This window comes from Notothenia rossii, assembly GCF_949606895.1.
Source record: "Notothenia rossii genome assembly, chromosome: 3".
Taxonomy (NCBI): domain Eukaryota; kingdom Metazoa; phylum Chordata; class Actinopteri; order Perciformes; family Nototheniidae; genus Notothenia; species Notothenia rossii.
In genome coordinates this window covers 87,777,548-87,791,671 of record NC_136901.1, presented here as the reverse complement: position 1 = coordinate 87,791,671, position 14,124 = coordinate 87,777,548, and the positions used below count along the sequence as shown (strand labels likewise).

Here is a 14,124-nt window from a genome sequence, read left to right as displayed (position 1 = left end):
GCAAGCTCAGGAAAAACGGCTACAACAGTGAATCCATTACTAAAATGAAACATATTGAAAACGACAAATGTATAATATCTGACAGTCTCACCTGAACAGGTCCCACACACACACACACACACACACACACACACACACACACACACACACACACACACACCACACACACACGCGATATACACACACACAGAGACAGTCACATAATTACACATACAAACATGTTTTTTTCCCCCCTTGTTCGCAGCCAAAGGTCCAGTCAGTGACCCCTTGCAGCCCGGCTGCACAGATTGACCCCCGCTGCCCCCCCCCCCCGCCCCCCCCCCCCCCATGCTGAGCACACAGTCCTGCAGCCCCTGACCCCGCGCTGTCCCCCATTATAGAGCAGTCAGAAAGCTTTTAGGGGCTCCGGTAACGCTGAAAGATTGATGGTGTAAAATGGGGCGGGGGAGGGGGTGAGAGCAGGTGGTTAAGAAGAGAATGTTCTGCTTAATGGGTTTCCAGGAATGTAATTCAATAATTATGAAAAGTGACTCAGGAGAGCTGCTAGATGGATGGAGGCTGCGGAGGAGAGAGGAGGCCGACCTTCAGCACATGCCTGAGCATCCTCATCATCACCCATCTTCATCCTCATCATCAGCTTCATCATCAGCCTCGTCATCATCACCTATATTCATCCTCATCTTCAGCCTCATCTCCGTCATCATCATCAGCCTCATCCTGATCATCCTCACCCATCTTCATCATCACCCATCCTCATCATCACCCATCTTCTTCATCACCCATCCTCATCTTCATCATCAGCCTCATCTTCATTATCAGCCTCATCTTCATCTTTGCCTACAGGCCCAAACAGGAACCAGATTTCCTGAATTGGAAAGGAACAGATGGAGGTAAGATACCAAACTTCCCAGCACACCTTTAAATGTGTTTGTATGTTTTTTCATATGTGTGTTTCCAATCATCAGTTTTGTGCGTATTTACATTTTTGTTTAATCATTTGGGCAAAGGTCATCTAATCACCAAGCTAGCAAGAGATGCTAACATTAGCAGCTAATAGATAAACAGACTATTTTATCCAGTCTCTTGATTTTGGTTTAAGCGCTTTATGTAACAACTATGGCGCATGCTAGCCCCTATATTTGTTAAAAAACTTCTGAAGTAGATTCTAATCGACTAATTTTAACAATTTTAGCCCTAACATTTCGTGAGATCTTCGCAAATCAAGGGTTAGCATTTAGCTAGCGCCACATTTTTGGTTTCCATGCATACTTGCCAACCCTCCCGATTTTCGCGGGAGACTCCCGATTTCACTTCCCCCCCCCCCGGTTTCCTCCCGGGGTCATATTTCTCCCGCATTTCCCCCGTTTCCATGGTAGCGCGTCTCTTTTGCAGCGCGCGCAACTGAAAGTCTGAGAGGGTGAGGAATATAAAGTCACAGCTAACAGAACAAGAATCGACGACCCGACCCTCTGCTCACTCCTTTCCTGTAAAATACAGGTCCAGCCCACACATATGCTCCATCAAGGATGGTGCTGCGGGCCGCAAGGCAGTGCACTTACAACTACAATAAGCATGTTAATGTTAATCTAATACAGCTCCGGCGATCCACTAGCTCCCCCCCCCCCCAGCGGTGGTTTTGGAAATGCTCCCGATTTCTGAGGTCTCAAGGTTGGCAAGTATGTTTCCATGTTCCCTTCATTGAACTTTGTCCTTCTACATCCAAGCTAATACAACGATAACAAACACGATAAGTTCAACCGTGTGAAGCTCCTCTAGATTCTGGAGATGTGAATGAGAATATGAATGGCATGTCCCCTTTCTCCCCCCCCCCCCCACACACCATGATACTTCATAATTTTGCTGCTTTGTATTCACACTCATGTATTCAGGGTTGGCGGTGCAGATTTTGGGGGCTGGGGGTGTTATTATTTTTTTTTTTTTTAGGCATTCCCATTGACTTGCTTGAGGCGGAATAAAGGTTTTGAAGCTAGCACAGGTTTAAAAATGGCCGTCTAATGTCCCGTTCATGCCATGTTAAATTAAAAGTAATGGATGGAGAGTGACTTTTCACATTGTCTTACACTGAGATCAAACTACACAATATCAAACCAATTACTCTTTTTACCAATTGATTCTTAATATTTAAGAAAGGTTTACAAAAAAAACCACACACACAACCCCCAAACTCTTTGGAAAGGGAGAACTTGAGAGGCTCACCATGACTGACGATCGATGTTCAGTAGGGGTCTGACAAATTGTCAGGGATTTTCTTTTCTCGCATTTGTAATCAACATACATTTATTTATTAAACTACTTTTAGGAAGACTAAAAAACTATTTGTCTGAATTCAATGCAAGGTATGAAATCTCGGCCAAAATACACTGCATCGATGTCTGAGCTTAGTTCAATCTCATATATTTAAATGTATAGAATAACCAACTAACTTACTTCTTCTAACTATGAAGCTGATTTCTCTTTCATAAGCAATGTCCATCTGTTTTTACACAAGAACAGAATGTTTTGAGCAATAGATCCGCCTGTCAAATATGATTAAAAACAAAGTAAAAGCAGAGCGCCTCATGCAGCCTCAGGTAATTGTGTATATTGTATGTACATTTAAATTATTATTGTCCAATCGTAAATCCCTGGCTGCACTTCTGCTTTTTTTTAAATCACATTTCAGGATGGATTTCTGTCGCTGGCCATGTTTACTGTATGACTTTACTGATTGAATTAAAGCTATTGCTTTGCCTCAAACTCTGTGTCATCAATATTTTGCAGGCCAGTTCCAAAACTCTGCAGACCTGCTGCATCGCTTCAAAGTCTGGAAGTATTATTCCAGTTATTTTGATGTTACCAGAATAATGTATTATACAATAGCAATAATTCATCCTTAAGGTGTTTTGTCATGCAAAGTTGTCAGAAAACACTATTTTTAGCCACTGCTGATGTTCAGGTGTATATCAGTATGTAGTGTCTCTACTTTAAAGAGTCCTCTCCTGCTGATGTTCAGGTGTATATCAGTATGTAGTGTCTCTACTTTAAAGAGTCCTCTCCTGCTGATGTTCAGGTGTATGTCAGTATGTAGTGTCTCTACTTTAAAGAGTCCTCTCCTGCTGATGTTCAGGTGTATATCAGTATGTAGTGTCCCTACTTTAAAGAGTCCTCTCCTGCTGATTTTCAGGTGTATATCAGTGTGTAGTGTCTCTACTTTAAAGAGTCCTCTCCTGCTGATGTTCAGGTGTATATCAGTATGTAGTGTCTCTACTTTAAAGAGTCCTCTCCTGCTGATGTTCAGGTGTATATCAGTGTGTAGTGTCTCTACTTTAAAGAGTCCTCTCCTGCTGATGTTCAGGTGTATATCAGTGTGTAGTGTCTCTACTTTAAAGAGTCCTCTCCTGCTGATGTTCAGGTGTATATCAGTATGTAGTGTCTCTACTATAAAGAGTCCTCTCCTGCTGATGTTCAGGTGTATATCAGTAGGTAGTGTCTCTACTTTAAAGAGTCCTCTCCTGCTGATGTTTAGGTGTATATCAGTGTGTAGTGTCTCTACTTTAAAGAGTCCTCTCCTGCTGACGTTCAGGTGTATATCAGTATGTAGTGTATCTACTTTAAAGAGTCCTCTCCTGCTGATGTTCAGGTGCATATCAGTATGTAGTTTCTCTACTTTAAAGAGTCCTCTCCTGCTGATGTTCAGGTGTATATCAGTATATCATACTTTAATGTTCAAAAAGCTCTTTATTGTTCTCATACTGCCTGTGCTGCAGCACCTCTTTTCACCCTCTGTCTGAAACCAGAGCCCAGTCTGCTCTGATAGGTTAGCTGGCCGGCTATGTTGTGATTGGTCAACCTCTTTTAGAAGTCCCGCCCCTTAGCCTATCACGTACAATGTGTTGGAGCGCTAGCCAACAGAAGCGCAAGTGTTACATAGTGATGTAACTATGAAACAGGAGTAAACAAAGGAGTCCAATGGAGGCGTCTCTGGGGAACTTTGGGATTGTACCCTTTGCACACCATTTACATGCACTAAAACCTATATAACACACGACAGGAAGGGAAAACCCCACCTGCTTGTCTCTCCTATTAAGTTGAATTGCAAATTATTCTAAACATTAGTTGCACCTGCTGCTGATTGCAATATTGTTTTGTTTTTGTTGTTCTTTTGTTTACATGAAAGTCGATGTGGGAAGTTATGGGAAAAAAGATGTTCCCATGTTTTTTTTACTTTCTGAGATTTGCTTATCTAAACTTTGCTTCTCCTAGGCTCCAAAAATATAACATGATTGCATTGTTTTCAGCAGTGAAACGGTATTTATACATACTGCACACTGCCTTAGTTTACTTACTAGATTTATCAGGTGCACAATAAAGTATCTTCCCTGCAGGAGCAGTATTTTGATGCGATTTACAAACCGTAGTATCTGACCCCGGTTTGTCAATAAATCCTGCTTCCAGTTGGTGAAAGTCTTTCCATCAACTCTTCCTCATTTTTCATCTATTTCCTCCTCCTCCTCCTCCTCCTCCTCCTCCTCGCTGTCTCTACCCAGGGTCTACTTTTGTGTCTTCTTACTTGCTCTCCAAGATGTATTGATAATTTCCTACAAAAATAGGATTTCAGTTTATTCTACAGAGCAAAAAATCTAATAGCAGAGTCCTCAATTCGATTGTGTTTTACCGGAGTGGAGAACAATAAACAGGGAGGAGGGTTTCCATCCAGACGTTCACCATGAGATTATTGTTCAAAGAGATCTGATACGATTACAGGAAGCAATAGATGATAATTACATCAGAACATGACTTTTCCTCAGCGAACACTTATATTCATCTGGGTTATGCATCGGCCCAAAACTGAAATGTGGCAACGCATGAGATGGCATGCTGCTGGAGACTGAGGGGGGGGGGGGGGGGGCAAGTCATCACAGGGTCACAGGGCGGTGTTTGGTGGATGTGTTTCTAACAAAACAACACACTTTTGCAGTATATCATGTATCTTAAAGCTGCATAATCAACATTAAGCATCTATTATTTATTTGTCCATTTTAAGGAAACACAGCTGAAATATTTGTTGATTTTTTAAAATAATCTTTAAGTAAACTAATTTAGCTTTGGGACGTATTGGTTTGATTAAAACTGAAGAATTATGCTTAATTACACACTCATACTGTATTTAAAAAAACAGTTAACATGGTAATAAAAGGTTTTGGTTATGGCTTATGAGTTTAAAAAAAAAAGGGGATTAAAGTTAAAAAAAATATATACAAATAATAATAAATGAAGAAAACAATCTTCAAACCTTCACATTAACCAATAATCAATTAATTGCGTTTGGTTGCAGTTCAGATTTTATTGTAACATGTGAATCATGACCTGAAATAACCTTTACTGTGAAACACAAAGACAATTATAATGTGTATTTGTTGCCATTTCTTTGACCATATACATTTTAGGTATGTTTACATACATCTTTAAAAATTTCAAAATAAATGCCACATTTTATGAACATGACTTAATCGGTTGTTTTCTAGTATTTTGTGTTTAAAAGTCAGTCAATGTGAGAAACCCGATTAGAAAGCAAAATCGTGGCACAGTACTTGAGTAAATGTGATTTATTTTTAGTTACAACCACTACTTCATTAAAATAAGGCTAAGTGTACAAAAGTATTGGACATTACCGAAACACTAATACATTTAATGCAGTCACAAAATCTTATGTTTAACAAAACTGTATTGTATTTTAAGCTTAATAATCTCCCTCTGTATGAAAACTCAAAAATGAACAAATTGTACTTAAAATAAAGCACAATACAAAAAGAGAATAAACATAATATATTAGAAGATGTTATGAGCATCTGCAATGAATAATAGAAGGATAATAAATAAGAAACATAACACACCAAATACATAACCATGAATGTGTTTAGTTGTATCTCTAATAATCACAAGTGAGTGAGAGGATAATGAAGTTGTGATTAAAACTGCTCTTTGCTGTTTGAAGAATAAAGTGTGATGTCAGTTCAAATGTGAACTATAATCTCTGATCCTGTCAGGAGGAGATCTGTATGTTCGGATCCTCCCTCAGTGAAAGCCGGCCTCACAATCTGTGTAGAGAAAGAAGCAAAACAAACAAACAGAATTGGAGTAATGACTCTCGCAGTTTGCCAGGGTCGGCAGTTTGGTGAGGGCCCGGCGCTGAAAGATGGCCCCTTTTACAAGGCAAGACAATGCAAAAGAAAAATAACAAAACTGGCCAACTTTGATGGCCCCTGAATATATTGGGCACTCTGCCTGCCTGTGTGTGTGTGTGTGTGTGTGTGTGTGTGTGTGTGTGTGTGTGTGTGTGTGTGTGTGTGTGTGTGTGTGTGTGTGTGTGTGTGTGTGTGTGTGTGTGTGTGTGTGTGTGTGTGTGTGTGTGTGTGTGTGTGTGTGTGTGTGTGTGTGTGTGTGTGTGTGTGTGTGTGTGTGTGTGTGTGTGTGTGTGTGTGTGTGTGTGTGTGTGTGTGTGTGTGTGTGTGTGTGTGTGTGTGTGTGTGTGTGCCTGCAGCAGCGGGTGGGGGGCAGAAGGGTTAAGTAGGATAGAAGGCACCCATACTTCAGATTGGCAGCAAGCTGCCGCAAGGATAATCTAATCAGGGGATGCAATTCAATTAGCCGAGGGTCTCTGGGGCCGCGCAGCAGCAGCCGGTGGCAGCGCTGCCTCGGAGGCTCTCCACCCGACACCCCGACGCTACACTCTGCAGGGCCGCAGAGCATGAATGCAGATGAAATTTGAAATATGAAAATCTCCAATAATTTATGGAAGTTGTCAGGAACACAGAGCCAAGCTGCCGCTGGCCGAGGGGAGAGAGGGAGAGAGGAGGGGAGGGAGGGAGGAGAGAGGGTGTTATTTTTCTGTGGAGTTAAATTGTCTTACAGCTGCTGTGACATTGTACTGGCTGGTGTGATGGTGCTGCTGGTGGTAAAATGTTATTGCCATTTTGTTGTTTTTCATGTTCATTGTTTATATATTTCTGAACCTTTGAGCCCTTTAAAATCCAAGCGTTAAAAACAGACAAGTATTATTCAGAGAAGCACCATTTTTAACTTTCACTATGTCTAGGTTTTAGTTTGAGAATAGGATCATCTAATATGATGAAAAACAGGATCCTTACGTCTATTTATTTGAACTTAAAGACAATATGTAATGTTGACAAGGCATCACTGATGTTTTGTCCCCTGGCCTATACTTCTACTTAAAATATATATGTTGGTTTATTATTGAGCCCTAAATTAGGTTGCAGGTTTGTTTGGTACACCTAGCTTAACCTAACTAGCTAGATATCTACATCTAGAGTATCAGGAGTAATTAGACTTTTCTCAAATACAATTCAACACATTTCAAGATTTAGTTTGCACTTTTGTTTTGTGATAAGACTAGTGGCTGTAAAAACAAGAACAAATTCACTTGTTTCTTGGAAATGGTTCAAATCAATTTGCAAATAACCCTTTTCATGGCAATTTTCCATCTATTTGTAAATATTTTTAATACAAAAAATAGTCTAAGTGATAATACTGGATGAAAATGACTTGGCGATATGGATATTTTTGCTGTGTTCAAAACATGTCCTTGTGATTTTTTAAGTGTATACATCAGCAATGTTATGAGATAAAAACTGCACACCTTTATTGAGCAGGACTTCCTCCTCTGTCCCATATCTGTGTCACCACCAGGAAGAGAGGAGCTGCTGAGAGCTGGAGTTGTGGGGGAGGCAGGGGGGGGGGATAGAAGATGGAGGGAGAAACCAAAGCAGAGAGAGAGAAGCTCTTAGACAGATTATTGCTCATTAGAAGCTGCCTTGCACCGTACCATTATGTCAGGAGGAATCCTTTTTCATTTGCACAAATTTGCCTGGAATTTTTCTTATTTAGCCTGGCCTCCATTATCAGAGCTGGAAATCAGATTAGTGTATGATTATTCTCCGGCTCGACTGCCAACGTTTCCCCATGCGCACGGTGCCGGTGGCTTGGATCTGAGCTGCCCTCTCGCTAACCTCTGCCCACCAACAATGCACACAACAACAAGCAATGTGAAATAATTCAGCGCTGGGTAATGGGCTCAGATTAGATTTGTTCTTCCTGCACATAAACACGTGTTTACCGTGTCACTCCGAGAGAGGACATCCACCATAGAGACCCTTCTGGAAGAATAAATGTCGACGTTAATATATATTACAATGTACATTTTGTATTCATAATATCTGACATGATTCTATTCATTAAACAGTAGGAAAAAGTAGTGATGACAAATAAACATATTTACTTAAAAAATACAATATAGGAAACTCCACTGATTGGTTCCCTCAAGTTTGTGAAATGTGTTGTATAAAGACGTCATGCTTTAAACAAATAAAATAAAAAGATTACCAGATCTCTGCAGCACGGCTACGTTCGCAGGGGTTAGTTTAACACAACAGAGTGTCAGACCGAACTGTCAGTTGTCCAGTTGCATTCTGGGGAATGTAGGCACCAATTTTGATAAGGAATAAGAACACGAGGGAAAATAATCATCTCTAGCTCTGCCGTATGGATTTTAATCATAGATCCTTAATAATAGGTAATATAATATACATATATAATACAATAGGATAGGTGTCCGTAAGAAAATATAAATGATGAATTCACAGATTGTTACTTAACTGCACATCTTGTATGCTACATACAAATATGTATGTATGTATACACACCGTATAGGACACTATTAGAAAGTATTACATATAACTACATTAACTCGAGTGTTGTCTTTAGACTTACTTTCAAAGTGTATTTCCATGTTGTACTTCAAATAGTTACACTACACTACATTTTGGTTTAAATACTTCTGACTTATACTTGTATTGGGGTATTTGAAGATCATACCTACTATGTGTAATTGTATTTGAGTAAATGCTCAGAGTATTTCTTCCACTGCTGATGATAATACTTACTTACTTTGGTAGGATTTTGAATGGTACTTAACTTAAGCTTGTAAGGAAGTATTTTTACATTGTTTTACTCTTACTTAAAGGTTTTGAGTACTTCTACCCCTGGGGAGAATACCTCTCGGTGTCACCATGAGTATCAGATGCTTCTTGAAGTACGGCGGGGGGAACAGGTGGAAGGGGTTCCCATTGCTAAATAATCAGTCCAATTAAGCAATTAAAATCCGAAGCAGAATGCAGTTATGGAAACCCCGTGAATAAACCCCCCGGCTCTAATCACAAATCAATAAAGACACGTTTGACTGTAACGCTTTCATTAACCTATTGCTTTTGAACTGCTTACACAGATTTTGTGTGGCTTTAATTGGCTGTAAAGCAATAAGGTGTAATGTGTTGTTAGTTACGCACCTTTACTTTCATTAGTAAATAGCCGTTGATTGTAATCATGGAAAGGCTGTTAAACTCAATCAGAAGTCAAAGGTAAGCAGGGAGGAGAGCAACATGTGGCTTTGTGATGCACCTGAACATGTGTGAACATCATTCTTTGTAGTTCTGTTCAAGTGTTTTTGTTTATTATTTACTATTAGAATTACAGGCCAATATGTCCAATAGCCAGAAGGTAGTTTCCATGTGTCTTATTTTAAATGTGTTGAGTGTTTTTCAGCTCTCCTGTCTCTTCTCATTACAGGTCTGTCAAAAAAAAACACCCTGATACTTATCATTTGATCAAGGAGGATCCTGATGCTGGAGATATGGTGGGTATCATAAATGCAAATACTAAATATTAAGTTTTAATCGTTCAACAATCAATCTTCCACCTTAAAAAATCTGCAATTGTGACATCATGTCTGCAGTTTTTAAAACGTATTCAGATATGTTGAATTTAGACTTGGACCTAGAGCAGATTTGAGTTTCTATATGTCTCGTCTGCTGAGAGTCTTGAATGCCTAAAGATTTAATTTAATTTTTTTTTAAATTTATATCTAAGCCTCCAGGTTTTTATTTTAGGTCGTAATGCTATTTATTTCATGGATTATTTGTATCATTCTGAATTAAACCATGAATGTGTACTAGGGAGTCACATCTGTTCAATCAGCCACTAAAACATGTCTTAAATGTGCTGTGATCACTGCTATAAATATAATCCACAAATACTTTACCATAATATCAAAATTGTCAATATGTAGATCTGAACAACTTTCTGGACCTTCTTTGACTTGGAATAAAAATGAATTGAGAGAAGACTAATTAATCGCAGCTGACTCGAGCCATCTCCCAAAAACCTTTGTAGCAGAGCTGTATGGGAGGCTGTGGCGCAGTGGACTGGTGCGTTGGTGTTCGGATCAGGGGGTCACAGATTCAAACCCCACTGCAGTCAGCATGTCGTTGTGTCCCTGAGACACTTCACCCCAAATTGCTCCTGTGGGTATTGCCCACAGTATTGAGTATGTTAGTTGCTTTGGATATAAGAGTCTAAGTAACATTTAATGTAATGCATATATCCTTTTAATGAATAAATGGAAGAGCAGTACCTTTAAAGCAGGAAGCAGGAAATAAAAGGAACAATGAGCATTTACTTTGTGGAACATTTCTTAGATTTATTTTCATTTCAGACATTAAAATGCAAATTAATATTGCTTCATTACACAAGGCATTACTAAGAAAAAAAATATTACATTTTTTAAGCGTCTTCAAAACCAAATGTAATTATAATAAACAAAACCCTTCAGACTTTAGTGCATCTGGGTCCCTTGTTTGAATACTGTTCAATACAAAGCTTTGCAATAACTTGGAGTTTGCTTGAAATTAAAATGACTTTGGACATAAATAGAGACTTCAAACTGAGTCTTGAATTCATCTCAAATGGCTCGAGACTCAAATGGACTTTGTCCCCAAAAAGCTGCATATATTTCCTTAATGGATGCATAAAGGAGCTGGAATTATAACAACAAAAAGCAGGTATTTTGTGGAAACATTTGTAGATTTATTTTCATTAATGACATTAAAAATACAATGGAATTTGATCAAAATACACGCATTGCTACAAAAATAACTTATGCAAAGTATTTTTTGTTTGAATGTTTAAAAGCTCATTCAAATCTAAAAAACATCAACAATTCTGACTTTCAGATTCTTGATTCCTGTTGTTTAAAGTTGATGCTTGAAGTCTCCTTTAATCACCTTGGAAATCAAAGTCAGTGCACCATCTGCAGGGTCATAAAGTGAGTTAAGTGCATTAAAACGTCTCCTCCGTGCTCTGTGTGAACCCTGCAGAGCAGAGACCGTCACGAGGCCATCCGTCTCAGACCCTCGTCCTGCCAACTCCAGCCAGGAGGGTCTGCAGGACACCGTGCCTCCATGCTGGAGTCACTGAAAGCTGGCTTGGTAGGAGCAGATTTCTGCCTAATTGTGCTTTTCAGAGCTGCTGTGCGCTGGGGGTTTCAACAGGCTGCCTGCGGTCAGTGGACGCTGCAGCGGAGGAATCCAACATCGCAGGGTCTCATTGATCCGACGCAGCAAAGGTCACCACAGTTATGTGTTTGTAGTGAGTGACGGCCACAGAGCAGCAGAAAACAGAGGGGTCAGCTAATGTGTGGTCAACTTTGTGCTCAATTCAGTGGCCAGTTTGTTATACACTTAGCTTAACTTACACAAATGGTAGATTTGAATCAAAACCTCTTTAGAGTATGTCAAATATTTCACTTCAAAACTTCAACATGTGATCAGAGTAGATGTTGCTTTCAAAACAAGAACAAATACACTTCTTATTGGAAGCAGGTACACATATTCTCACTGCTCTTGCGAATGTTCCACTTAATTTGAAAGGAGAATGAGTCCTCTAAGGTTTAATTATGGACAAAAATAACTTGGTTATATAATATGTAATATTTTAAATAAGGTCACTACAGCAAAGGTCACCACAGCTCTGCGTCTGCAGTGAGTGACGGCCAGCAGAGCAGCGGGAACAGAGAGGTCAGTCAATGTGTGGTCAACTTTGATTTTGTCCTCAATTCAGTGGCCAGATTGTAAGATTCACCTAAAGCTTAACGTAGGCAAATTGTTTAACATAGATTTGAATAAAAACCTCGAGAGTATTTGAAGCATCTCACTTTGCTCCAAACACACACAGGTCAGTTTGATGTGGTCCACTTTTATTCTGTCCGGTGATCATTTCTACTGTGTGTGAAAAACAGGCTCCAGATCTCATTTCCAGTGTTGTTCATCCGCTTCCTTTTTTCCTCCATTATGCATCCTGAGACTGGATGATCCATCTCTCCCTCTCTCTGCACATCCTCCCCCCTCCCCCCCCCACCCACCCCCCCCTGCAGCACTCCACCAGCCAAACCCCTGCTATTTTCACCCCACACACATCCGTCGCTGCACTTATCCAGCCTCAGACGGCTGCTGGCTCGATAGCTAAACGGATTATCCAACAACAGAGCACCTCTCCTTCTGCTTCTCTCCCTCTCTCCCTTCCTCCCTCTCTCCCTCCTTCCCTCCCTCCCTCCCTCCTCCCTCCCTCTCCATGCACTCCTCTCTCGGAGGGGCCCTATTGAGCGGGGGCCCCGGCTCTCCACTAGCCAGGCTCTTTATTGAGGCGTCTATGGGGCTTTATGCTGCCAGCGCTCGGCCTTGCCCTCGCCATCATCAATCATCCTCGGCTCCAGGGCTGCTATCACTGCTCCGACAGGCCGGCCAATCACAGCCCTGCAGGAAGCTCTATAGGAGATGGGGAGAGAAGCAGAAAGAGAGAGAAATCACTCTGTTTCTGATGTGTGATTGACATCTTGTGTACCTTCTGGGTGCAAAAACACTGGTATACAAACCAAGACTGGCCTGCGAGGAAGTAGATTTGATCATGAAGTGAGAGTCTGAGTCATGAAAGCACATAACCACGTTAAAATAATCATTACAGAAGGCAGCAATAACAGAGCCTTTTTATGGAAGATCTATAGTAATCTTATAAGTGAGAATTTTAGATGAGGGGTTCAGTGTATAAATATTGCTGCAAAACTACGAATCCCCTAAGAAATCAAGTGATATTCTGACAGATGAAACCTGATAATGTCACAGTAAACTCACTCAAGTTTCTATATTTTAAAGGAAACTAGAAAGAGTTGGATTTCTATGTTTAAGCTCACTTTTCAGTTTTTCATCAAGCCCGAACAGTATGTCGAATTTCTACTCAAGTCTTAACCTAATTTTACTTTTTCTCTTCTTCTTCTTATTTTTTATTTTTTTGTAGCCTCATCTCTCTGCAGCCCTGAGCTCTCATTCTGCTCCAGGAGGAATAAGCCCAATCTGATTATAGACCTATTTTACAGCAGACGCCGGGGCGCAATAAAGGGAGAGAGAGCACGGAAACGGGACTCGGCCCATCAATTAGATCTCTATTAGCAGCCAATGCAGACCTCACCTCAGGAAACGCCGGGGCCCTGAAATTAAACAATTCTTCAAGCTCGACAAGCCAGTCAACTCTGCTATATGTTCCAGAGAGGAGGCGGAAGGAGGGAGAGGATAGTGTCTTCAGCTACTATCCTACCTGCCTGTCTTAAAATCATAAAGAATAATGAACCAGGGCTGAAAACACACAGGATGCTTTTAAAGAAGAAACATAATGAGTTAAACCTATAAGATAAGGTCAAACACAGACTATCAATCTTTGTTGTGCAAAAACATTTGATATTCAGACAAACATAACGAACAATAAGGTCAAAACAGAAGCATTGGCTCTGACAGACACAATGTAAGTCCTTTCAAACCCTAATATGTCCTAACATAGGGCCCTAACAGACCAGATGTAACACAGTAATAGTATAGTGACATTACACTTGGTTTCCTGTCCTTTTACTTCCGTCCAGTGTCATTAATCTCCAACTGTTGACCTGCTGACCAGAGGCGGGACAAAATGTCAATATTGGATAATTAGCCTCATCATTAAGGCCATTTAGACAGGACACCTTGAGAGGCGCCGTTCATTCCTAATTGCTTTTTTCAGGAAATTAAAAGTTTTCCTTTGCAGTTTTCTAATTTCATCCCAGCTCCGCTCCAACGAGAGCTGCCGCTGAGACGCCGGATAATTGGGTTTTAGTCAATAGGATGTGATATTTCCATGTTAACAGGGGTTTTATCGGTGCAAACGTGCAGTAAAGGGATACAGGATCAGCTT

The 14,124-nt window shown here is 40.4% G+C and overlaps 1 protein-coding gene across 1 annotated transcript; it reads left to right on the top strand.

The window, feature by feature from the left end:
* Positions 1-363: 363 nt before the first annotated feature.
* On the top strand, positions 364-12,211 carry LOC307033580 (uncharacterized protein). The gene is made up of 3 exons (XM_079672109.1): positions 364-890; positions 9,643-9,709; positions 11,229-12,211. The coding sequence occupies exons 1-3, from the start codon at positions 478-480 to the stop codon at positions 11,505-11,507; spliced, it is 759 nt and encodes a 252-aa protein (XP_079528235.1). The 5' UTR covers positions 364-477; the 3' UTR covers positions 11,508-12,211.
* The last annotated feature ends 1,913 nt before the right edge of the window (positions 12,212-14,124 follow it).

Excerpts from the sequence above, each read along its gene's own strand:
- LOC307033580 (XM_079672109.1), top strand. The coding sequence starts at position 478 with ATGTTCTGCTTAATGGGTTTCCAGGAATGTAATTCAATAATTATGAAA. Across the intron at positions 891-9,642 it reads TTGGAAAGGAACAGATGGAG|GTCTGTCAAAAAAAAACACC; the intron begins GTAAGATACCAA and ends TTCTCATTACAG. Across the intron at positions 9,710-11,228 it reads ATCCTGATGCTGGAGATATG|AGCAGAGACCGTCACGAGGC; the intron begins GTGGGTATCATA and ends TGAACCCTGCAG.